Here is a 25,943-nt window from a genome sequence, read left to right on the forward strand (position 1 = left end):
CCGCGGCTGTCCTGTCTCTTTAAGAGACAAGCCACGCCCACTCCCTCCCCTGTCCACTGAGGCAGGCAAATCTTCCTTCCTGTTTGCAGCCTGAGTCTCTTCCGTTTCCATCTCCCTCCCTAAGGGGCAGCTTCCATCTCTCTCTCCCTCCCTCCTTCCCTCTCCCTCCCTCTCTCTGTGCCTCTGCTCTTCTCCTCTTCTCCCTTCCCCCTCTATAACTCACTAATTAAATGTCCAATCTCATTCTGCATGGTGTGCCTATCTATCTGTCTCTTGCCTGCCACTGTGGCTTGCTGCCAGGGACCAGCCGCCTTCAAAGACCTGCTTGGTATGGTCTCGTGTGCTGTCCCTGCCTAGGACTGCTCTCAGGATCCTCTGTTCCCTGCCTGCCACTACATGGCCTGCTGCCTGCTGCAGCTCAGGGACCTGCAGGGTATCTGCCACTGCAGCTACTCGGGGATCTGCACCATTTTTTATTAATTCATTTCAATCACTATTAGCTAGTTCACAGTGCCAGGTGCCATGCATGCTACAAGAAGAGAAAAGCAATCATCACTCATACCCAGATATGAATCCTGTCAGTTACAAGTATGACTGGCCTGGCAAGAACTGCCCACTGGTAGAGTAGTGGCATGAATGTCACGGGAGTAACTAAGCACTTTCTGACTAGATCTAAGACCATTCCACAACATGAAGCCTATCCCTGATGCTATTATTAGACCAAGAACCTGTGGCTAGATAGACCATAGATCATAGAAGCTACCATTATTCTGCTAAATGGACACAGTATTAAACCAGCTTCCAATGGCTTAAGATTATATCCATATCAACGTATTTCTCAACCCTCATCTCAGAAGCTTCTATTTTCAGTAGATGGTGACTAACAGAGAGACCCACAATTGGCCACGGTGCAGAGAATAAGAGATTGTATAATGTTCAGCCCTAAATAGAACAGACATACTGCACGCTCCTCTCCAAAAGCTTAGGGATAATTATGGAGTTGGGAAGAATGTGAGAAACAGAGGCTGTAGATGACTACAAGAAAACAGAGTCTTCTGGCCCAGCAGGGCAGCTGATCTTCTGAACTCACAGTGTTAGGACAGGATACACATGATCTGCACAAGCCCAACCTGCATGGAGAGAGGAGGTGGGCACATAGCAGAGCAGAAATGGGCCATCGTTAGATGCTGGGAGAGGAAGGGGCAGTTTTCTCTAATAGTGCAGTCCCCAGTTAGTTGATCATACTCTACAATATTAGGGCAGCACAAAATGGCCTTGATAGGGAAGAAAAGAGATCTAAAGTTGGGTGGGAAGGGAAGAAGAGTTGGATCTGGGAAGAGCTGGAAGAGGGTAGGTGAATCAAAACATGTGAAATTCTCAAACAACTAATAAAATATTTTCAAACAGCCATATTATAAATGATAACAATTATTATCAGCCCCTGGATTATGACTTTCCTATTACATTATGCTAGTTATAAATTTTGATATAGGAATGAATTATTATTAATATAGGTAACTTCATTACTAAGAGACGAAATAACTAAGGGTAAAGGATGTCGTATGAAGCACTGATGAATAATATTACAAGTCATAAAAGAAGCTACCGACTGTGGTATGGGAAGACCATATGGTGCCTACTGTAACCACATTCAGACACACTTTGTACTCAGATGAGAGGGCCTCATCCCATATCCAAAGAGCATTGCCAAACATAAGAAGCGGAAATTCCCAGTCACAGAATCCAATCCAGATCCAGAAGGAGGATAGAGAAGTTAGGAAGACACACACAACAACTGCATAGAGGAAAAAGATTCTGTGCAGTCTCCAAGCTATTTTACCTGTGTTAATACTTCTGATTACTAACACAAAGTTCATAAATATTTACTAATTTAAATATGAAGAAACATTCAAAATATTTGATATTATTTATTAAGTTCATTTTTATATTAGACATCATGATAATTTTTAGCTGTGATTTTTAAGCTTCAGGATGTGATTCTACCTTCTTGCCCCCATCCTGACATTTATAGTAGTATATTATTTGTGTTTTAATAAATAAAGCTTGCCTGAAGAGTAGAGGGCAAAGCAGTCATACTAGTCAGCCATACAGGCCAGAGAGTGGTGGCACACACCTTTAATCCCAGAACTCAGAAGACAGAGGCAGACAGATCTCTGTGAGTTCAGGGCCACCCTGGGCTGTACGAAATTGAATCTGTCTAAAGGAGGAACAGAGTTCACACAAAGGTGATCCCGGCCCTTGGAATCACAGGCCTTTAATCCCAGCACTAGGAAGGTGGAGAAAGGAGCAATATAGCTGGGTGGAGAGAGAAAGATAAAGGGGAAAGAGACAGGAACTCGGAGTGTGGAGTCTAAAGATCCTTGGAGACAGGATCTTATCCTTTCGGTCTGAAGATTTGGTAGAGGTAAAAGGTCTGTCAAGTGGTTGGCTGCTTTTCTCTTTTCTGATCTTCAGGTTGAGTCTCAATATCTGTCTCTGAGTTTTTATTATTAGTACTACAGACATTATTATGATCAATACACTCAAGAGTTGAAATACTATATCAAACATAATTTTAATGGGTTGGAATTATCTTTAAATATCTTTTAGAACTTGCTAGTCTTTTCTTAGAGCCTATGGTTGGCAACAGTATCTAATAAGATTAGTAATACGTGTACTGCATCTGCTTTTAATTTTTACTGTACTCATGGCACACAAGCTGATACTTCACTTTATGACGAATCTTCTGTTAAAAGTGACTTAAAGTAAAAACAATAAATAAAATGTGAAGCCGGGCGATGGTGGCGCACGCCTTTAATCCCAGCACTCGGGAGGCAGAGGCAGGCAGATCTCTGTGAGTTCGAGACCAGCCTGGTCTATAGAGCTAGTTCCAGGACAGGCTCCAAAGCCACAGAGAAAAAAAAAAGTGAAGATGATTCATAAAGTTGGAATGATAAATGAATAAATGTCGTCTCTAAATGACTGAATCTAGGGAAATTTTCTTACTATCATCATATCAAATCTGCACAGCAGTCCCATAAGGAAGAATTATTACCATGTTCCTAAGAGACTAGTTCCGAGACAGCTAAAAGGATATATCAGGGTGGTGCAACCAATGAAGATAAGACAACAGTGCAGGGTCAGGCCTCAGCCATGGACTTTCCATCACCTCTTCTGTAGCCAGGGGTGCAAAGATCCAGGTAAAGAAGGATGGGCTGAGGCAGTGTCAACTGTAGACAGGATTTTCTAAAATCTTTTTGTTTGTTTGTTTGTCTGTTTTTTGTTTTTCAAGACAGGGTTTCTCTGTAGCTTTGGAGCCTGTCCTGGAACTAGCTCTTGTAGACCAGACTGGCCTCAAACTCACTGAGATCCGCCTGCCTCTGTCTCCTGAGCACTGGGATTAAAGTCATGCTCCACCAACCCTGGCTGATTTTTTAAAATCTTAACAACAACAAGGGATTCAAAACCAGAGAGAAAAAAAAAAACAAACATAACATGTCCGGGCAGTTTGGGAAGTTTGGATCACATTAGGAAACATCTTCACACAAAGAGAAAATGAGAAACAACTGAAAAATTCTGAGTAAAGCTGGAAAAATGAAAGCAGATTCTTATAAAACAAATAAAATATGAGAATTAGATGAACACTAGATTTATTAGAGACAGACAGGATCATCACACTTATTCTGGGTCCATACTAACAACAGCATCTCTGTTGGGTGGTGGTGGCACATGCCAGGAACAAGCAAACAACAACAAACCCAGCATCTCTAAGGTATTCTCCAGGACAGCAATAAGAGTTATTGTGAGATTAGGTTTTACTCTGCTGTCCAGGCTGGTATTAAACTCTTGAACACAACTGATAATCCCACCTCACCCTGCTTAGTGGCGTAGATTACCCAGCACACAGGTACTACTGACTCAACAAGCAGCTGGGAACACAGAGGTGTCTTACTTAGGGATTCTGTTGCTGTGATAAACACCAGAACAGTCCATCATTCTAGAAGTCAGAGCAGGGACTCAAGGCAGAAACCTAGGTAGGAACTGATGCAACCATGGAGGGGCACTCATAATTGGCTTACTTCTCATGGTTTGCTCCGTTTGCTTTCTTATATACTCCAGGACCACATGCCAAGGGATGACACCACCCACAAAGGGCTGGGTCCTCTCAAATTGATTATGAATTAAGAAAAAAAACCTACAGGCTAATTTTTTTTAAAAAAGATTTATTTATTTATTGATTGACTGATTGATTGTATAGGAGTGCTCTAACTGCATGTGCATCTGCACACCAGAAGAGGGTATTAGATTTCACTACAGAGAATTGTGAGCCATACCATGTGGGTGCTGGGAATTGAACTCAGGATCTCTGGAAGAACAGCCTGTGCTCTTAACCTCTGAGCCATCTCTCCAGCCCCTATAGGCCAATCTTAAGGAGGCCTTTTCTCATTTAGGGTCCCTCTTCCCAGACAGATATGTTTAGGCTTGTGTCAAGTTGACAAAACCAACTAGAACAAATGTCATATCCGTAATCTCATCTACCTGGGAAGATGTGGTAGGAGGATTGTGAATTTGAGACCAGTATGGGCACATAATGAGACTCCATTGATATGGTTTTTAAGAGGTGACTTTAGAGGCCAGGTGGTGGCGGTGCAGGCCTTTAGGCAGATCTCTGTGAGTTCGAGGCCAGTCTGATCTACATTGTGAGTTTCAGGCCAGGCAATGCTACACAGAGAAACCCTGTCGTGAAAAAACAAAACAAGGGGTGGAGGTGGGGGTGGGGGGAGAAGGTAAGGTACTGTATGGGCTATCTCTGCACTTGTGTGGCAATGTAAGGGAGGAAGGTCTGCTTTGGTACAGTTTCAGCTTTAGCCCAAACTAGTAGGAAAGCAGAAATGTGCTGACGTGGATTCCCCTCTGTATGCTGTGAATGTTTTATTGCCATTGGTTAATAAAGAAGCTGCTTTCGGCCAATGGATTAACAGAATAGAGCCAGGAGGAAGATCCAGGTAGAGATGTAGGGAGCCAATAGGTGGAGGCAAGGGAGATGCCATGTAGCCTCCCAGAGGAGAAAGACGTGGGCTGGCAGCATGAACCCTGCTGGTAAACCACGAGCCTCATGGTAATACACAAAATAATAAAAATGGGTCAATTTAAGATGTAAGAGCTAGCTGAAAGTACGCTTAAGCTATTGGCCAAACAATATTACAAATAACATAGTTGCTGTGTGATTATTTTTGGTCTAGGTGGCTAGAAATGAACAAGCAGCCTCCGCCAACAATTTGTGGATGGAGCACCTTGCAACTCGTCAGACCAAAAGACGGAGAATTTGTGCCAGAAGTAGGGTTGGGCTATAACCCCTAAGGGCTCCCCCTCCCCAGTGACCACCTCTACTATCAATGCACCCCAAACAGGGGACCATAATCTTTCAAAACAGCACCACTAGCTCAGGACCAAGTATTCAAATATACAGGCCTGGGTGTGTCATTTCACACTCAAAACTTAACTTTGTGTCTCATGGCCATCTCGTAAGACAAAATGCACTTAGTCATAGTTCCAAAGTCCCCATAACAGTAACAGTCCCCATACTGTTCCAAAGTCCAAAGTCTCTTCTAAGGGCCTGAGGATCTCCATGCTCCACATTCACAGCACATGGTAGCATCGTTTGGGCATTTGAGTAGCATCACCTCTTTAGCCCTTCATCTGCAGCCCATGCGGGCTTTCTTGTGAAAGCTCTACTTTATTCATGCAGTTTTTCTTGGCACACGTTCCATGGCCCTGACATGTCCAATACCCTATAGTTTCCATGGCAGCTTACTTCATACATTGACCATGCAGGGTCTTCCTGTAGGGACTCCATTCATACAACATATTGCCCAGCCTCATCAACATTTTTCAGGATCTCCAGTGAAAGTGTCCTCAACCCATGCCTACAAAACCAGTACCACACTGATGACAAAAGATTTGACTGCCTGTTGTGGTGATAGCTGGGTCCCCTTCAGCACAGCAACAGTGGCCTCGGAGATCCTGCACAGCTGAACAAGGGAAAACATGTCCTTCAGTGGTCCTGGTAAATAAAGGAAACCCCAGGTACTACGCAGCATCTGTTCAGACACTTTCCCCACTCCTCTCAAATGAAAGTTTTTCAAATAGGTTTGCATTTTGACTCCCAAGCCCAAAGCCTTGTCCCTAAGGCCCCTTTCTTATAACTGCACTAATCACCTGAACAAATATAGCTTCTTTGTCTGTACAACCTTCTCTAAGGCTGTTAATGTGTGTTCATTTTTCCTTCTCATACTACAATTTTTCACATCTTCTTGTTCCACTTTTTATTTTGAATTTCCACTGTAGTTTTCTATAGGCAGCTGGTAACAATCATGCCCCAGCCTCAATGTTATTCAGTCTTGAAATTCCCTCCACCAAATTAATTAGCCCATGACTTTTAAGTTCAGGTTTACTCAAATTTTCTGGACACACACGACAAAACATAGCCAGATTCTTTGCTAGGATACAACATCAATGGCTTCTTGTTGAGAGATATTTGTACACTGTGTGAAGATGCATTGCTGTGAGCGGTGTAATAAAAAGCTAAACGGCTAATAGCTTAGGCAGGAGGTATATAGGTGGGACTTCCAGGCAGAGAGAGAACTCTGGGAACATGAAAGGCAGGGTCACCAGCCAGATGGAGAGGAAGCAGGAGGTGCAGGACAGAAGAAAGGTAATGCCACATGACAGAGCATAGATTAATACAAATGGGTTAATTTGTTATAAGAACTAGCTGTAGTTGAAACAAACCTAAGCTTTCATAATCAATAATAAGTCTCCATGTCATTTATTGTGAGTTGGGGATCCTGACGAGAAAGTACTACTATAGCCTCTATCCCAATTTCCCTTCAAAAACTCATGAACTGAGTTTTTGAACTCATGAGTTTTACTGGCCACATTTCTCTCCCCATTTTGCTCTTCTGACCCTTGATCACAATCACCCCAGTAAACCCTGCTTACAGCATTCAAAGGCTTTCATATTGCACAGCTCCACACTCTTCCACAATCTTTCTGCTACACAGTTCTAAAAATTCTACAAACTACATGGCCAGGATTATCAAGGCAGCGGCTCCACTTTCCAGCACCAGCTTTCTGTAGTAGAGACTTCTGCATCACTGTGACCCAAACACTGAACACAAAGGTTGGTTTTGTCTCACAGTTTCAGACTTAGTTCATGATGACAGGAAAGGCATGGTCAACTCATGGTGGTGGCAGTGTGTGCTGGGGCTCCTCACATCATGGTGGACCAGAAAACACAGAGCTTAAGCAAAAGCAGAACTGGGCTATAACCTTCAAAGGCTCATTCCCAGTGACCCAACTCTAGCAACCATAATTCCCATCCCATAGGTTCCATAACCTTTTAAATTAATGCCACCAACTAGGAATCACACGTTTAAATGCCTGACCTGGTTGGGGGCATTTCACACTTAACTCTAACAGGAGTTCAGTCATTGAAGACAATAGTGTGAACATTTTTATATTTTAAGAACATTGATTCCATGCCACAGACAGAAGACAATTAGGACAAAAATTCCTGCACCCACCTTTGTTTTCTTGAGGCTGCCAGCACTTGTCATCCTCCAGCAAATGAACTTAAGCTCTTTTGAAGTGACGAAGAAAAAAGCAAGCTATCTCGGGAAACCAGGCAGTCAGCAACAGAAAAACTATTTAGAATGAACAGTTGATTGGACGAGCTAAATAGAGATTCTGCAGCAGTCTCTTGAGCCTAAAAATAATAATGAGAACACACTGGTGCATGCCTCTGTTGCACCAGCTAATTGCTGGGCTTCCAGAGTAGCGATAGTAAGCCTTACAGAGGAAGTGCATATTTTTCTCTAGCTAAACTGACATAGCATCAAACTGCCTGAGAATAAGTAATGGATGAATGTTCAGCCCTACACAAGACTTTTTTTTATACCATTCTCTGTAAGGCCCATGGAACCTTGTGGAAAACAGTAGTAGAATCTAAAAGAGCTGGAAGACAAAGAGAAGGGCTGTAATATGCCACTTTTTGGGAAAAACACAGTCACCCCAACCTCAAACTCAAAGCAGTTGCGGATTCCTACATGGATCGTGAAAAAGAACAGGCCTGTGAACAGTCAGGATGGATGGGGGAAGGGCTCAGGCGACCACACCCCTCACTGAAGAACTACTTGTTGTTGATGGGCTCAGGTAGAGAGCAGTGAGGGAGGGAAGAAAGTCTGTGTCAGTCAGTCATTGCCTTCAGTTGTGTTATCCACTGGTGAATCCACCAGGCTCTAAGGAATAGTTTCCAAGACAACGCTCTGATGATATTTCAAGACAGATGGCTCTGGTTAATTTTGGCAGGACACAAAACCAACCAAAAGTCAAGAATCTGGGAAATGGACTAGGAGGGATAAGTGTATGTCAGGGATTGGGGGAAGGGGCGGTAATAGAGGGCAGAGAGAGTAATCACAAGACATTATATACATGCATGGTCTGGCATCTAACCTCTGGGTTCAAATGATCCTCCTGCCTCGGACTTCTAAGCTGTTGGGACTGCTGGGTGGCATCAACATATCCTTCTAATTAAACACTTCAAGATTCTCTGTGAAGTCTATAGATTTATAGACTGTCTTGTTTTCAACTACTCCCTTGAATGTTAAGTTCCAGAAAAAACAATCGAAGAAGTGAATATATTACAGAGTTGGACTCAAATGGTATTGACAAAAATGTATAAATACCAAAATAAGTATGCTATATAAAAGAAGATAATAAATATTCTATTATTCTACTCATATAAAATTCTCACAAATGCAAACTAGTGGATAGTGACAGAAAACAAAAACAAAAGCAGAAACAGAAAAAATAGCTTCTGTTCTTGAGCCAGGCAATTTGAGTTGCAAAGGGCACAGGGAAACTTCTGTGAGTAATGAAAATGTTTGTTATCTTGATGGTGGCGAGTGTTTCACAAGTATATGTGTGTGTGAAAATTCATTATTATACATACATGCAGGCAATTTATGTCAACTACATCACAAAAAAACATTAAAAGAAATAATGATTAGGGAAAACAGTTTCAACATTTTTAAGAGGGGGTTGGCATTTATAAATACAAAGAACATCTAAAAAAAAGAAAAAGAAAAACAAGAGGGAAAAGATACAGATGAGAAATTGCTGGAATTTTTTGAGTTTGAAATTTCCTACAATAAAAAATACTTTTCCAAAAATATTAAAAGTCTATTCTTCATCTTTTTAGAATTCACAATACTCCTGAAGTAAAAATATAATTACAAAATCAAGTATGTGGGGGCTGGAGAGATGGCTCAGTGGTTAAGAGCATTGCCTGCTCTTCCAAAGGTCCTGAGTTCAATTCCCAGCAACCACATGGTGGCTCACAACCACCTGTAAAGAGGTCTGGTGCCCTCTTCTGGCCTTCAGGCATACACACAGAATATTGTATACATAATAAATAAATAATTATTAAAAAAAATCAAGTATGTTCGTATACTCCAACAACTTCAGCCTCTGGGAGGCTCAAGTAGGAGGACCTCAAGTTCAAAACCAGCCCTTTGCACAACAATCAATCAAATAAAACATACAGATTTAATCAAAAGCAACTGCAAGTTGAGACACAGTGTTGGGTATGTCTGCCTTCCAACAGGGACCTAGCTTATTATATGGGGTTTACTGGGTTAAAATCGTTCATGTTTTTGTGTATTTATGTGCCCATATATTCAATTCCCACCATGTCTGTGTTATAGCTATAAGAGGATTATGCTATTGAAATAAAAATGCCTAGATAATTTCAGTAGTACATGTAGTTGTTTCTTGTTTTTTGTCTCTTTTTTTAAACAGGTCGCACACGCTCTAGCTCTAGCTCAGGCTGGCTTTGAACTTGTAGTGACACTGCAGCACCAGCCAATCACACCGTGCTTCCATTGTTTTAAAGTTATGCTAAAAGTCAGGTATTCTACATTGTCCCATCCTCCCACTAGCCCTTGGGCTTTGAGTCTCCATCTCACTGGTGTGTGTCTTCCTACAAATGCAAGGAATAGAAAGATCTTCCGGGACAGTCAGGTTAAGCCAAGTTTCCTGCTTGCTCAGCTTTCTCAATGTTTGGCATCATTTAGAAGAATACAGTATATTTGGAAATAATCCATACCAAGGAAAGGAGCAATGTAACTATGCAAATGTTGAAGGAATGTACTTTCGTTTAATTTTGAGGAACTCATGACTACAAAAGAAATAGAGACTTAGAATTAGTAACTAAGAGAATATATCAGTCTAGTAGTAGAAAAGAGTTTAAATAGTGGTTGATTGTTATTACATATACATAGATGTACATATATAAACACACACAAACATATGGGAATGAAGGCAGGGGACCTGGGAAGGTTTGGAGAGAAGAAAGGGAAGGGGCAAATGATCTAATTGTATTTTAACCAATATATATATTAAGTTTTAAAATCTACAATGTATGTTTAGCTGTAACAAACAGTGCATTGTTGGGAGGAAGGAAGGTTTTGCCACTGTACAGACCGAAGTCTGAGTGCTGCACCTGCCACTTATATAGCCCTGATTTCCCAGCACCTCACTTTCCTACTCTGACCTGGTGCAATGGCTGCCTGCATTGGTTGTTGTCGGAATTAAGTCAGTGTTGTCAGCCACCCACCTGACTTGGCAATGGCAGCTGCTATTATGACCCTAATGCCGATAACAATTTATATGTAATATTTCTTTCTCTTTCAACTTGTCAAAACCAAGAAATACTAGTTTCTTTAGAGTTTACCAGCTGATAATCTCCTTCTCTATATGTCTGAATTTGGACTGAAATTTGAAAATCTTTCAAGTTTGAAATTTCATGGTGAATTTAGACATATTTGGTCAAAAGTTTTAAAAAGTGGTATAATACGCTAAAATTATACATAATATATTCTTCACTCCCAGTTAATATTGAGTATAAAATATAAAAATAATAAAGCAACATTTAAAATCAAATGAGTATATTTGGGGGGTTTTAATTTTGGATACAGGGTTTCACTACGTAGGTTCTTACCTCAGCTCTCAAGGACTGTGATTTCAGGCGTGCAGAACCACACCCACTTGTATGTGTATTGTTATAGAGGTTTTATCTTTATAGAGTTCAATCTGTTTCAATCTGGTATGTCTCTCGTGGGGCCAAAGTAGCAAACAGTGTATGAGGGTTGGGAGACTAAGCAAGAAAATCTAGGAGAGAGAACTTCTAACAAAGCAGTGGTTACATAGTGTAGAAATGGAGATGGGCAATGTTCAGGACTGAGAATGTAATATCTCGGACTCACATAGTGTTTGAAAGTGTAGAGAGCTGTAGGGAAACATATTCAGATTTGTAGTTCTTCACCTTTTCCCGTGTTCTGTGTATGTGTGGTATGTGCATGCGTGTGGACATGCATGTGGACACCTAAGATTGCAAGGTTGCTGAGCCAAACCCAGACCTCACCAAAGCAGCTAGTCCTGATAGCCATACAGTGTGCTCTGGAGATCCCAGCTCTACTTTCTGATGCTAGCAGGCACGAGAACTCTCGAGTTCTTATTAAACTTGCAGAGCAAGCACTTCAACCATTGAGCCACTCCAAAATCTCCAGCTCCAAAGTCTGAATCTGTGTTCCTAGGTACAACAAAATCATGACAAAATAATTGCAGAGATATCTGAGGGACATGTGAAGTCCTTCTGATAGTTCTGGAATACTAGAGTGTAGTATGGGAAGCAGAAAAACATGTCCCATCCAGCCAGTCCCAAAGATAACTTTTAACTCAGATTTTAAAACATGCAGATCTATGTTTTTCTTCTTGGGATTGGTAAAAATCCCACGTAAATAGTTAAAAGGAAGAAGAAAAATAAAGCTTTAAAAATTTTCTTTGAGCCGGGCATTGGTGGCCTACGCATTTAATCCCAGCACTAGGGAGGCAGAGGCAGGCGGATCTCTGTGAGTTCGAGACCAGCCTGGTCTACAGAGCTAGTTCCAGGACAGGAACCAAAAAGCTACAGAGAAACCCTGTCTCAAAAAATCCAAAAAAAAAACCAAAAAAAAAAAAAAAAAATTTTTTTTGGACACGGTTTTTTTTTTTTTTTTTTTTTTTTTTGGTTTTTCGAGACAGGGTTTCTCTGTGGTTTTGGAGCCTGTCCTGGAACTAGCTCTGTAGACCAGGCTGGTCTCGAACTCACAGAGATCCGCCTGCCTCTGCCTCCCGAGTGCTGGGATTAAAGGCGTGCGCCACCATCGCCTGGCGAGACAGTGTCTTATATAGCCCATGCTGGTCTGGAATTTGTTATGTAGACCAAGATTGCCTTGAACTCAGAGATCCCTCTGATTCTGCCTCTGCCTCCTGAGTGCTGAGACAGAGGTCTATGCTACGTTACCCAGGCTGGGGATGCAGGTGTATACTCACTGCAAATCTTTCCTCCAGAAAATAATCTACACAGAGACCAATCTGGAGTTGTCTAGTTCTACCTATTTTAATTTTAGTCAGTAAGGAGTAGTTAAAAGCCACATTTAAAAGGATATTTCAGAGGTAATGTACAACTAATATTTAGCTAACAGTTATATCTTGTGAGTTCCTCAGATTGAATCTTCACTTAACGGAACTCTCACAGTATGACCTTCTAGCATGTGTATTCCTACTGTGTTCCATGTTTGGAGCTGCCGTCTGTAACAATAGAGGGTGTTTTCTCTACTGTGATAGGTCCATATCTGAGACTTTCCTTAGAGTTCTGTTTCCATCCCAGAACTCCAACAATCTGCTATCTGTGTCTAGCGAGGTACACCTGGCAGTCCGTATTTGCCTAATCCACAGCTGCTATAAGCTGATCTGAGGAGCAAGGAGATTTACAGCAATTATTTAATGACAATATTTATATGAACTTAATATTTAAATCAAGAACTGAATGTAGCATACATACCTGATTAAGAAAACACAAAAAAAGAATCAAAATCTGTGCAGTCCTATAGAATAATTTTTATTTATTGGAGATTCCGCCTCACTGTACAGCCTAGTCTGGCCTCAAACTCAATATCCTCCTGCCTGAGCCTGGGATTACAGGCTTGTGTCATTATACCTACAGAAAAAAATAATATATGCTTAACAATCCTGTCAAACTCTGTGGACCATGCACACTAGGACCTAGAACAGTGATGCGATGGGGAGCACAGGCAACAGAATACCACCTCCAGCAAGATCCTGTGTCCATGGCAAGTACTGTCAGTGGCCTGGAGGAGGTGCCCTGTAGAGGGAGAAGATGAAATCGATAGCATTTTGATAACCAACCTCCATGTATCGTCCTTCCTTGTCTCTTCTTTACCAACTGCCCTCAAATTTCATTTCTCACAGTGCTCAACTCTCCTCTCCTACCTTCAAATTGCACCTACTGCTTGTGATCTTCTCTAGATTTCCCCTTAAGGATCTGTTGGGTCCCCTTCTCAGATTCCTATTTAGGATGCCCTCCAGGTAACCTATTATTGTTCCAACTCAGTTATCCAAACCTGTTTCTTTTTCTCACTGAACCACTAATCACAATGTAGGAAATAGGAATTCTTATTTGTAGTGCAATGCCACACCTGTATGTACAAATTGTCTACCCCATGCAGTCCTCCCAGCCACCCTGTAAAGCAGGTATTACTATTCCTTTGGTTTTACCAGTGAGGAGAGAAGTTAAACGACAGACCAAAGTCACTCAGGTACTAATTATTACAAATTGTCACTATTACTAATTAGTAGTAATTAGTAGGTCTGGGATTCATAGCCAGGTCCCTGACTCTAAAGCCGTTTTACTGCCTTTGGTGGGGAAGTTAAATTGTACATCTTTTGAACTTTAAGAGAAAAGTCCAACAGCTGGCCTGAAGGTTGGTGAACTGAAAGGGCAGAGAGCATGCTAAGTTGCTTAGGACCCTGAAATACATATGACCTGACAAAGTCTCCGTCCTCAGGATGCTTATCTTCAGACTGGTGGGGGGACAGAGAGCAACACAGTTGTGGCAATGCCACTTTCATAGGCATGCTGCCCAGAAAACAGTTCAGGGGAAGGAAGGAAGGAAGGAAGGAAGGAAGGAAGGAAGGAAGGAAGGAAGGAAGGAAGGAAGAAGTTACAGAAATCAGTTTCTGAGTTCCTGCTAAAGCTCAAGCAGGGCCTACTACACTGACCTCTAGTACTGCATGTAGCAAGAACTACTAAACTTATTTTATTAATGGTTTTATGAAAATGTTCTTATGTAACCCAACAGCATGTACAATATATTCACACTAAAGATAATAAAATATGTTAAAAATTACTTTACTTAAAAATTAGTTTGGATTAGCTCTATTAACTATTTCTATAAAGTTCAAATAAATATATTTATCATATATTTTTAAAAATGATCTAAATTTTTTGGTTATATGATACTACTTTCTTTGCTACACAGATGCAAGAGGGGAAAAAGAAAGGGCGGGTGGGGAGGGGGATAAATGGCCAGTGTTTGAAGAACTAAACAACAAACTAGCTACATATTCTTCACTAGTACATATTCACTGTACAAAATAGTAGGTTTCACTGAGTTCCTTCTTTCTTTCTTCTACATTTTTAACTTGGGAGAGCAAGGGGCTAAATTTCAAACACATGTGTCAGGTTGGGGGAGAAATCAACTGTCAATAATAAGATTTCCCTTCTCTTCTTCCAGCTTAACCCTATAATAAACACAGTCTAGATAATACATTCCCAGTAGTGTTCACTTGTCAAATATTAGTTTATTCAAGTGGATGCTTTCTGAGATACTATGGAAAACATCAAATTAAAGAGTCTTATTAAATTTGAGTTCGCTTATTTCTGTTGTTTTTTTCCTTTTTCAAAGCAATTTTAGGGAAGAAAATATATTAAGCATAATAATGTCACATTATTAATAAAGCTGGGTTCTATCAAATTTTTATGGTTTCTAGGAGGCTGTGAGTACTGAATGACTTTATTACTCTGTTCTAAATCTTCCTTCCAAACAGCAAAAATTCTCCAAACAATGACACTAGTTAATGAAACAATCAAATAAAGGTAGAGAAGAGAAATTTAGGGCAAAAAAGTGAGAGATGAGACACTTCACTTGTATTTTGTGACATTATTGAAGACAACCGACAAAACACTAAAAGAACTGAAAATATCAGCAAATGAGAAAGGGCAACTTCAAATACACCTCCACCTGCAAGTTCAGCTCCTCTAAGCTGAAGCCGTAGACAAAGAATCAGGTTCAAGGTCAAGGAAGCTAAAACTTGCTTTCACAGCTCCGTGCTATAAACCAAAGCAAAAATAACCTAGTGGGCAAAGAATTTACATCTTCCTTACTGTCTTCTGATAAATCCTCTCACTAGAAGGAGGGAAATAAATGAAACGCTTCTCTCTAGCTCAAGTTCCCTAACACCTGAGACAGCACCCACAGCTGCTTGTCACAAGGAAGAACTACAGAGAATTGAGTTCCATTCAACTTTGCTCACATACAGATCATTGCTGACGATTTACGAGTTATTTTTTTAAAAAAGGATTCCAAGTGTAACTATATTTAATACCACAGCATTAACTAAGACTTTAATTGCAGGTTTAAAAATCCCAAACCACAATTCGCTGGGAAAGTTTAACTGTCACCATTCAGTGACCACAACAGAGATAAACATATTCATCAAATAATTTTATTAAACCCGATGCTATGTTGATCACCACAATGAACATCTATTGTACTTTTTTTCTTTCGTTAAAGAGTTATTAGAACGTTAGTTACTAATTTACTGTGTACCTGGTAAACTGAAGCAAAATTCTGAATAAACGCAAGTTCGCAAGTAAAAAGTTCACAGAACAAAACTACTGAACCATGCTCCCTCTGTATATATTATATAAACTGCTAAGATTAAAAGGCCTCTTGTCCATCCAGATAGAAGTCTTCTCTAGATGAATCTAAGCTGTCTGAGCGAAAACTGAATTCTAAATTCTGCATAAATGACTTTTACCGCCTTTCTTTTTGCTTGAAAACTCTTTTCATAAATTGCCACCGATTCAGTTTCACCTGTTGGTAATGGACACAGAAAACTCTTTGTGGGAGAAAAAAAACAAACCACTTCGTGGAAAAAAAAGAGAGAGAGAGAAGTTATCAGATATACGGGGAGTAAAACAACTGAAAAACACACTTTCTTTCCATCCGCACCGTGAGCAACAGTTCGAAGATTGATGGCCAAGTTACCAGTTCCCTCACGAAAACTAGTCTGTGGGTCCCCAAAGCTACAAGCGCGGGACTCACCTGGCTCTTGGGGATCCTGAATCCGGGCTTTTATTTCTGCTGAGCTGGGCTCGGGGAAGACCGGGCCTGCTGCCCCCTCCTCTGGGTCCTCCACCTTGGTCACAGTGAAGTGCGGCATTGTTCTTACCGCCCCTTGCAGTCCCTGCTCTTTCTGCGTTTAAATTTCCTTCCCGTGTTTCCCTGCCTCCCTCCACACTCAGATCACACAGCCTAGGGAGACAGTGGCTGGGAATCGGGAAGTACTGAGCCCACGTGATCGCAACCCCAAGGGAGTGGGGCGCTGGAAGACACGCCTTCCGCCGTGTTTATCATTCTCTTAAAAGGCTTAAGCACTCCACCCCTTGCTTATTGTTATTAACCTGTAGAACCCCAACTGTCTGGGCAGTTTCTCCAGGCGGCGGAAAGCTGAAGCCCCGGTGCAGCTCATCAGGTGCTGTCCGCCCTGTGTCTCCCACCTGTTTCCTTTACTTAATTTATTATCACCCTCTTACTTCACATGAGAAAGATGAGTGAATAATTTCTTTCACAAACTACCCTCTTTAATGAAGACTGGCACTCTGTCAACTCAGAAAACAAAAGGTAGGCTGTTGGGTGTCCATTGTTGCTTAAGTTCAAAGTATGGTGAAAAGCTCCTAAGAGTCAATGGCTTTTCTCCTCCTTCAAGTGAAAAAGCATCTATTTAGCCAATATTTAATGACACATATTTTATAAGCAACACTGCTTTAAATGCTCAGGTGCATGTAGTGACATTCAAGAAGAGAAACTAATTTTGCTAAAAACACAAATTTGTTTTTGGAGGACCAACCCAGGCGGCAGACCTACTTTGTACTCTGCACTGGACTAGAAACTCTACCTCACAGTCTCATTAATTCTCTACAGAAATAGATACAAAAGATGCCTAAAGTCCTGGTGCTTGTAACAGGTGAAGACAAACTTTAAAACGCCCAAAGCCCTGTGGTAGACTTATTTAAAAGGAATTTCACACACACTTAACCAAATTTTACTTCACGTGTTTCTAATAGTCCTGGTTTGCATGCTTGGCTGCACACTGTAAGCACCTGGGGACCTTTTAAAATACTGATGCCTGGGTTCCATCATAGATATTCCTATTTAACTGCTTTGGAATAGAGCCTGGACCGTAAGACTTTCAAAAGTTCCTTCACACTGTCCTAACGTGCTAAGGTGCAACCAAAGTGTAAATTTAAGATTGCTATAGAGGTTAAGTTTATAACCTGTGAAGTCTATGTATGTTTCTTTTTTTAAAAAAAAATATGTTCCTCTCCCTCTCTCTTGTGTGTTTGTCTGTGTGTACGTATGTATGTGTCTTTTGAGACAGGGACTCACTATGTATCACTGGATACCCAAGAACACAGAGATCCACCTGTCTGTCTGTTTCTCCAGTATGGGGAATCAAGGTGTGCACCACCCCACCTGGCTTATTTATATCTATTTCTATCTTTGAGATAATTGTCAGGTGTTTTGTCTATATTTATAACTCAGCTGATTTCATTTGAAGGAACTTAGAGCACCATCAAACTGTCAAAGATTTCACTATTCATTCAGAGTTCAACGTTCACGAATACTTTTAGTACCGATATATTTTCCAATTGGGCCCCACCTTTCACGTTCATTTTTATGAACTGTGGCTAGTTTTTTATAGTCAATGAACAGAAACAATGTTTACAAATACCTGTATAGTTTCTGTGCATAAGACTAGATCCCAGGGTTGGAGAGATGGCTTAGAAATTGCATTTGGCTCTTGTAGAGGACTCCCGTGAATCCCAGCATCTACATAAGGTAGCTCACAACTGCCTTTAAGTCCAGCTCTAGGGGATCTGATGCCTGCATGCATGAGTATGTAGATGGGACAAACACACACACTCAAAAATAAACCTTAAAAAAAGACTAGATCTAAATGTTATCCTCTCCCTCTCTTCCTTTCAAAAACAAAAACAAAAAACGCCAAACTAAACAAGTAGGAATGTGACAAATTCCAGATAGTTTATGATAGGAATAACTTATTTACCAACTCAATGTTTTGTGCTCAAGTACAAAACAGTTCTCTTCTAGGATGAACTGTAGAAAAAACTGCAGGCCATAGACAACTGAAGGCAAAGAAATGCTTACTGCTTGAATGATGTGAACAGAGAGTAATCACATAAAGAAGGTGGGATGTCAGAGACACCTAACGTGTAATATGCTGTCACATGAAATACTATTAGAGTCCCTCTGAGACTGCTAAGAATTAGCAAGGCCAAATGTGGCAAGAATATGGAACGGCAGGACTCTCATGCATTGCTCCTGAGTCTGTTCATAGGGTAACTATGGGAAAGGGCACTTGATCCATCATCAGAAAACTCCACTCTCAAGCAGAACCCTATTAACCAAGCGTGCCCCCCAAAATGTTCATATTCCTAACATCCCCAAAGTGACAATATCTCAGACACGCATTCACAAGAGAAGAACTACAGAGTCAAAGTATACTTACAATACAAGAATTTAAAAATGAATAACTGATAAAGACAACACAAATGAATCTCAACACAAGTTAAAATGCTTTAACTCAAACAGTACATAAGTGAACACATTGTTACAAGATTTTAAAAGAGACAAACTAGTCTATGATACAAATACCAGATGAAGGCAGCCTAGGTTTTTAACAACAGATGAATGGACAAAGAAAATATGGGTTTCAGGAAAAATGGGTGCAACGAGAAACCATCACATTAAGCAAAGTAAACTGTCCTCGGAATGACAAACATTACATAGCTTGTATGTGGGATCTAGACCTAAAGAGGAAGAGGCGGAGTACCAGTGGGAGAAGAAAGCGAGGAGGGCAGTGAGGAGAGGCGAACAGGATACAAGAACATAATATATGTGAATGAAAATGTCAGAATACAACCTATTGTGTATGGTGAATTCATGCTAGTGGCTTTTCCAGTGAGTACAATAGTTGCCTCTGGAAGGGTGGAGCGGAGATTAACTGGGCTCCCACATGGCAAAACTTCCTGGAATGATGATAATAATGATCTTGTGAGGGAGTAGGTAAGTGCATTTGCCAAATTCAGTCAATTTACTTGGAATGTCTGTTTGCATTTCACTGTATAAGAAGTTTATTTTAGGCCGGGCGGTGGTGGCGCACGCCTTTAATCCCAGCATTCGGGAGGCAGAGGCAGGCAGATCTCTGTGAGTTCGAGACCAGCCTGGTCTACAAGAGCTACTTCCAGGACAGGCTCCAAAGCTCTAATTAATAATAGGCATTTTTCAAATTTTGGAAGAAGTGAACTGATATTTCAATTTACCATGAAATGTAAACCTTTGAATATAAAGTACACATAGATTTCTTAAACTCAATATCGAAAGACAAAGCTTATGATTGAAACAACAGACGATGGGTGGTGGCAGCACTTAGGAGGCAGAGGCACACTGATCTGTGTGTTCAAGGCCAGCCTGATCTACGTAACAGTTCCAGGACAGCCAGGACTAAAAGAGAAATCCTGTCATGAAAAGAAAATTGACAAAAGGAAGATAAACAAATGGCTAAGAAACATTTGAAAAAGCGCTCAGTGTCAGGGATTGTTGGGGAGATCCAGGTGAAAATGAAAAAAACTGTGGGAAAAACTGGGGAGCAGATATAAATACCTTGGGAGAAATTCTGGAAGCTTTTTATAAATCTTGGGACAGAATTGGAGAAGTAGGAAAGAAAATTGAGCCATTTACTAAAAGTTATACAGGGCCCAAAGGAAAACTTCACAGATTTCTTACAAAGACTGACTTCAGCGCCCTCTACTACAAGGTCATGAAGAAACTGATAAACTATTGAAAGAAAATGTGCTGGAGGCCTCAGGATTTCATAAAAAATATGTTAATTGCAAAGGTTTTTTTTAAAAAAAATATTGTTTCATCACTTGGCAACAAAGCCAAAGAAATTATAAGGAAATGTCCTACTTGTTCTTTATACAACCAAACTTCACTACCTGCAGGAAGTAACCCAAGGGCATTCAAAGGAATGAAATATGGCAGATGGGTGTGTTCCACTTTGTCGAATTTGGAAAACTAAAATATGTATACCACATCATTGGTCCCTATTTAAGTTTTAATGGGAAACTGCTTTGAGTTCGGAAAAAGCTGATTCAGTAATCACACATTTACTAGGCCATCAGGGGTATAACTGTACAAATAAGGACAGACAATGCTCCAGCATATTTCTCTAAGAAAATGAAACAGGTTTTTTGCTTATTGTAATACAAAGTATATTACAAGTGTACCACACAATCCTACAGGGCAGACAGTTATAGCAAGATCAAATTGAACTCTAAAGAATATGTTAAATAAACAAAAGGGATCATAAAGACCCCAAAAGTAGATTGCATAATGCTTTATTAACTTTGAACTTTCTAAATACTAATAAGAAAGGAATAACAGCTGTGGAGAGACACTGGACAAATTGAACTCTAAAGAATATGTTAAATAAACAAAAGGGATCATAAAGACCCCAGAAATAGATTGCATAATGCCTTATTAACTTTGAACTTTCTAAATACTAATAAGGAAGGAATAACAGCTGTGGAGAGACACTGGATAATAGAAAAAACTATGAAATTAAATCTGCTTGTATACTTTAAAGATGTGTTGACCTCAGAATGGAAACTAGGACATGTGTTATGTTGGGGAAGGGGTTTTGCTTTGTTTCCACAGGAGAATAAAATCTATGGACATCATCAAAATTGATAAAGGTTCAATTTGAACAAGAGAGACCTCTTAACTAGAAGAGATGATAGTTCATCAAACAACATGGCTGTTCAATCTAAACTAACCTCTAAAACTAACAAATGATTTCATTTGATAAGATATAACTTGCTAAAAGGGAACCTCCTCAAAATTAGGGTTGGGGGAAGGGTTTCATTTTTGTCTTTCAGGAGAAAAATAAAGGTATCTACTTAAAGAATCTGAAGACTACTGGGCAAATGAGACACCTGAAGGAAATAGACAAATCACCCAGAAAAAAAATGTCCCAAGAAAAAAGGGCAAATTAGGTTATTGGTATATTACAATTCCAACAGGATAAAGGTCCATAAATCTTTCCAAATGTTTGTTTCTGCTGTTCTCTACAAACATACAATGCAAAGGATCTTTTTGTAGTCCCAGTCCAATTGAAATTAAAGCTGGCTTCGGAGTTGGACTATGGCTCTCTCTTTCTCTAAACCCAGGCATGCTTGTTAAAGTGAAATCCAAAATCTCTGATTCATGTCAGAAGAGCTACCTGATAAGGTTGTTGTTATTAAGATCAATTAGAACTCATGCAACACTCAGGTTTTTGGTACATTTCAAAATTTTCAAAATGAAATGTTAGGAAATACGATAGAGGGTGAACTTTAGCTTTAATCACCGCAGAGTCAAGTTTCATTTCACACACACACTGGAGAGCTGCAGAAATGCTTTGTGCTTTGCTTTTAGAGCCTTGAGAGGGTTGTTGTGCTGGAATATTTACATTGTCACATTTTAAAAATATGAAGCATTTTAAAATAATAAGATACTGAGGTCAGACCAGGAGTCTTTAAGCAAAAGCAGCATTTTTAATTTTAAGCACTCCCACAGTGATTTCTATATTAGACCCAAAATTACACATTCCCTTTACTAATTAGTCATAGCAATTTTTTTTTTTTTTGGTTTTTCAAGACAGGGTTTCGCTGTGGCTTTGGAGCCTGTCCTGGAACTAGCTCTTGTAGACCAGGCTGGTCTCGAACTCACAGAGATCTGCCTGCCTCTGCCTCCCGAGTGCTGGGATTAAAGGCATGTGCCACCATTGCCCGGCTAAAATGTTTTATTTGTAACTATACCTTTAAATTGTCAGAATACTCATTCTTCAGAAGAATGAGACTACTTGGGGTAATTATTTTGAAATTATAACTTACCATGCCACCCCATTCAATTATATATTTTTAGACTGAACTCATAATTCATGATAACCCATGTTTTGTCTGATTCAGGCATTTATTTAAAAGAAAATAAAAACAAATTAGGCTTAGTGAAAAGACCGGAACAAGCGAAGTCAGTAGAAAATTATTTTCACAAGGATTATTGAGTTGTAACACATTTTAATTATTCTATCCAATGGCAGAAATACTCAAATTTTTGGAAATACTTAGTATTTCTTCTTGGTTCTTGGAAATTGAAAGTTGTCTTATATATGAATAACCTAGAGCCATATGATCTTTATTTTTATTTACTTTTTAATTTTATTTTTATTATTTATTTATTCATTTTGCTTTTTAGAGACAGAGTCTCACTATGTAGACTAGCTGTCTGGACTACATAGACCAGGCTGGCCTTGAATTCATGGAGATCCTCCTGTCTTTGCCTCCTAAGTGCTGGAATTAAAGGCATGTACCACCATGCTAGGCCTAGAGTCATATGATTTAATTGCCAAAACAGGGTTTTGTTTTGTTTGTTTTTGGTCCTTGTTTTGAGACAGGGTCTTAATCTGTAGCCCAAGCGGGGTTGGAATTTGTGATCTTCCTACCTCGGCTTCCTGGGTACCGAAATAAGAACCACCATGCCCATCCTGAAACAGTTTTAAGTTTCTTCTAGTAAGCACTCATTTGAAAGTTGAGTCTACGATGTAAGAAAACTATTAGTAAGCAGTAAGCAAAACTCCTGGATTTAACAGCTCTATATATTTTAAAATATGAACTGTGACAAATGCCATATGTGTACTTGTGAGAACATTCTGCAGATATGTTAAACATTTTGTAATTTTTTGAATTTAAATAGAACTCACTTTTAAAATAAAATATAAAATTGTTTAATCAAATATTCAGGTATATAATCTTAAAAAACTGGACACGGGCTGGAGAGATGGCTCAGCTGTGAAGAGCATGGCTGCTCTTCTAGAGAACCCGGGTTTGATTCCTAGTACCAACATGGAAGCTCACCACCATCTCTAATCCCAGTCCAAGGGGCTGTACTGCCCTCTTCTGGCCTCCATGGGTGTCAGGCATGTACATGGTACATCAACATAATACATATAGGCAAAACATCCAGACACATAAATAATAATAAAAGCATTTGAAAAACTGAACACAGATAAAACAGACTAGATTTTGTGAGCCTATCATTGGGAAGTCGGGCAGTCTTTATCTGTACCGCTGTTCACAGAATTCTCACACTAACATACACACATACAGCCACAAGGCAAGGATTTATGAAACTACCATACTCACTGGGAATGCTGAGCTAAGAACAATGAATTCTGACCCTGAAACAGATTCAAACCATGAGACCTCTCCTAAGCTCCAGTAGTTCTAAGACACCATTCATAGTGCTTTCCTTGTTATCACGACTAAATGCCTGAGGTGGGCCCTTTAAATTCCACCCAGCTGATGGCTGCGCACCTACAGCAGCACTTCGTCCCAAAGGGCACTCTCATGACACGGCCGAGAAAGCAGTTCCAGCGTAGGACTGTTTTGAAAATATCTATGGCAGTAGGCTTTTCGTTTTTTGTTTTTTGTTTTTTTTTTTTGAGACAGGTCTTACTATGTAGTTCCAGGTAGTCTGAAGCTCACTAAATAGTCCAGGCTGGCCTGGACTAAGAGATTCATCTGTTGCTACCTCCCTAGTGCTGGGATTAAAGGCCTGCACAATCCCACCTGGTCTTAATTTAGAGATTCTTACTGAATCATTGCAAATATTAGTCAGAGACCAAATAAATTAAAAATTATTTTCATTTTCTGATGAAATTTATTAAACACCACCCTGAGAACAAACTGCCTGTTTATCCTCAGTTGTAAACCGCGCTCTATTTTATAATCTGTACAATCCTAATATACAATATTCATCTTCCTGTAGAGATGAGATGCAGAGAAATCTGAGGGGGACACATGCAGCTACACTGGGCCCTTAAGTAGGGGCTAGGATTTGAACTCAGATCCTCATGCTTAAACAGCAAGCACTCTCATCCACGAAGTCATCTTCCCAGCCCTAGAGCAGTGGTTCTTAAGCAAAAACACCATTGCATGAAAGACAAGGTTATGCCAGACTCCTATCCAGAAACAATGGTAAAGAAAAACTACTCAGTTCCTCAATACTATGGTATCACTTGGAGGATCACACACACGTATTAAAGATGATTAACACTGTTTTAGAATAGTGCTCTGCAAATTATTTCTGGTGAAGGCTATCTTCTTTTATGTTCAATAAGACGGGGTCTCATACAGCCCAGCCCAGCCTCAAGCTCACTATGTAGTTGATGAAGACAGGCCTTAGAGCTCTGATCTTCCTGCCTCCACCTTCCCAGGAATGTGTCACCATGCCAAGCAGAATTTGTTACATTTTTAATTCATTAGATGCTAATAATTTTGTAAAGAAATAATGTGAACTAATGGAAAAATGAAATGAATTTACATTAAATACGTAATTTCCAAGGTTGTAAATCATGAAGCTATAAGATTCCTCTATCAGGTTTCTAAAATTTCAGTTTTTTACCTTACTTCTTCAGACAGGCAACACACAGCTCATGACCCAGCAATGTCTGCATACTACACTCTGAATGGGTGTTTTACAGAATGCTGTAAACATGCTACAGAAGATAATGAGCAGTTGACTGCTTAAATTTAGAGTTACTTCTATTGCTGGAGCCTGTTAAGTATACTCTCATTCTCCAGTAAAACATGAATCTACACTTTCCCTATTTATCATATTCAGCAAACCCTTTTATCTGTTTGCTACTGAGAGACTGAATAATAGTTTAAAATATCAAAATGATGGGCTGGAATGATGGCTCAGTGGTTAAGAGCACTTTGCAACTTGCAAGAGTTGGTCTTGCAGAGGAATTCCATTTAATTCCAGCATCCACATGGTGGCTCACACAATCATTTGTAACTCGAGACCCAGGTGATCCGTTGCCCTCTTCTGACCTCTAAGGCTCCAGGTACACACATAATGCACATACATACATGTAGGTGAAACACTCATACACAAAATTAAATCAATCTAAATTTTTTAATATAAATGATCAAAAACTAAGTTTTATCGCACTTAGCATACATGTACAGAAAGGGTGAGTGAATTACTTTGTGGAGACCAGGTATCATAGATAGCAAGGACTTAATACTTAAAAATGATAAAAACAAATTTTTATGAAATGTTAGTAGTGGTTAATATTTAATAAACTTTAGCACCGAAAGTCTGAAAGATAATAGACGAAAGACATTACTTCTTGGTGGATTCATACTACTGTAGAGAGTCCTCTGGTTGAAGCCTCAAGACTCTCAAAGAACATGCATTTATTCTATATTACTGGAATGCTCACTACATACCAGAAATGGGAATGAAACACAAGACACTGTCTCCTGTCCTGCAGGAGCTTGTAGTCTTCTTAGCTAGTTAACAATATAACTCTTAATACAATGCACAAGCAAAGAAAGAGCCAGGCGCGCATAACACCCCACTTTGCTCCCATACTTCCTTAGGAGCAGGAAGCTGCAAGTGCTCACTGGATGTGATGGCTAGCTAACTTCAGAGCAACCTCACCTATTTTTGGCAGCTGTGTCCAAACATTAAATAAGGTATTAGTGAATGGCTCTGGGAACTAAGAACTCAGCCCTTAAAGTTCTCTCTTTAATCCTTATCGTGACTTTCTGAACAGGGCTG

General features: G+C 40.0%; 1 protein-coding gene across 4 annotated transcripts in view; it reads right to left on the reverse strand.

Moving 5' to 3' along the window:
• Positions 1-25,943, reverse strand: part of Slc12a6 (solute carrier family 12 member 6) — a 92,464-nt gene that overhangs the window by 55,056 nt on the left and 11,465 nt on the right. Inside the window, exon 1 of one of the 4 annotated variants that reach the window (XM_005364234.3) lies at positions 16,293-16,471. The exons of the other annotated variants lie outside the window; for them this stretch is intronic. Coding sequence (XP_005364291.1) covers positions 16,293-16,410 — 118 coding nt within the window. The 5' untranslated portion in view covers positions 16,411-16,471. Of the gene's footprint in view, positions 1-16,292; positions 16,472-25,943 lie in introns of those variants that run through there. 4 annotated transcript variants of the gene reach the window in all.

This window comes from Microtus ochrogaster (assembly GCF_000317375.1).
Source record: "Microtus ochrogaster isolate Prairie Vole_2 chromosome 14 unlocalized genomic scaffold, MicOch1.0 chr14_random_1, whole genome shotgun sequence".
NCBI classification, from domain to species: Eukaryota; Metazoa; Chordata; class Mammalia; order Rodentia; family Cricetidae; genus Microtus; species Microtus ochrogaster.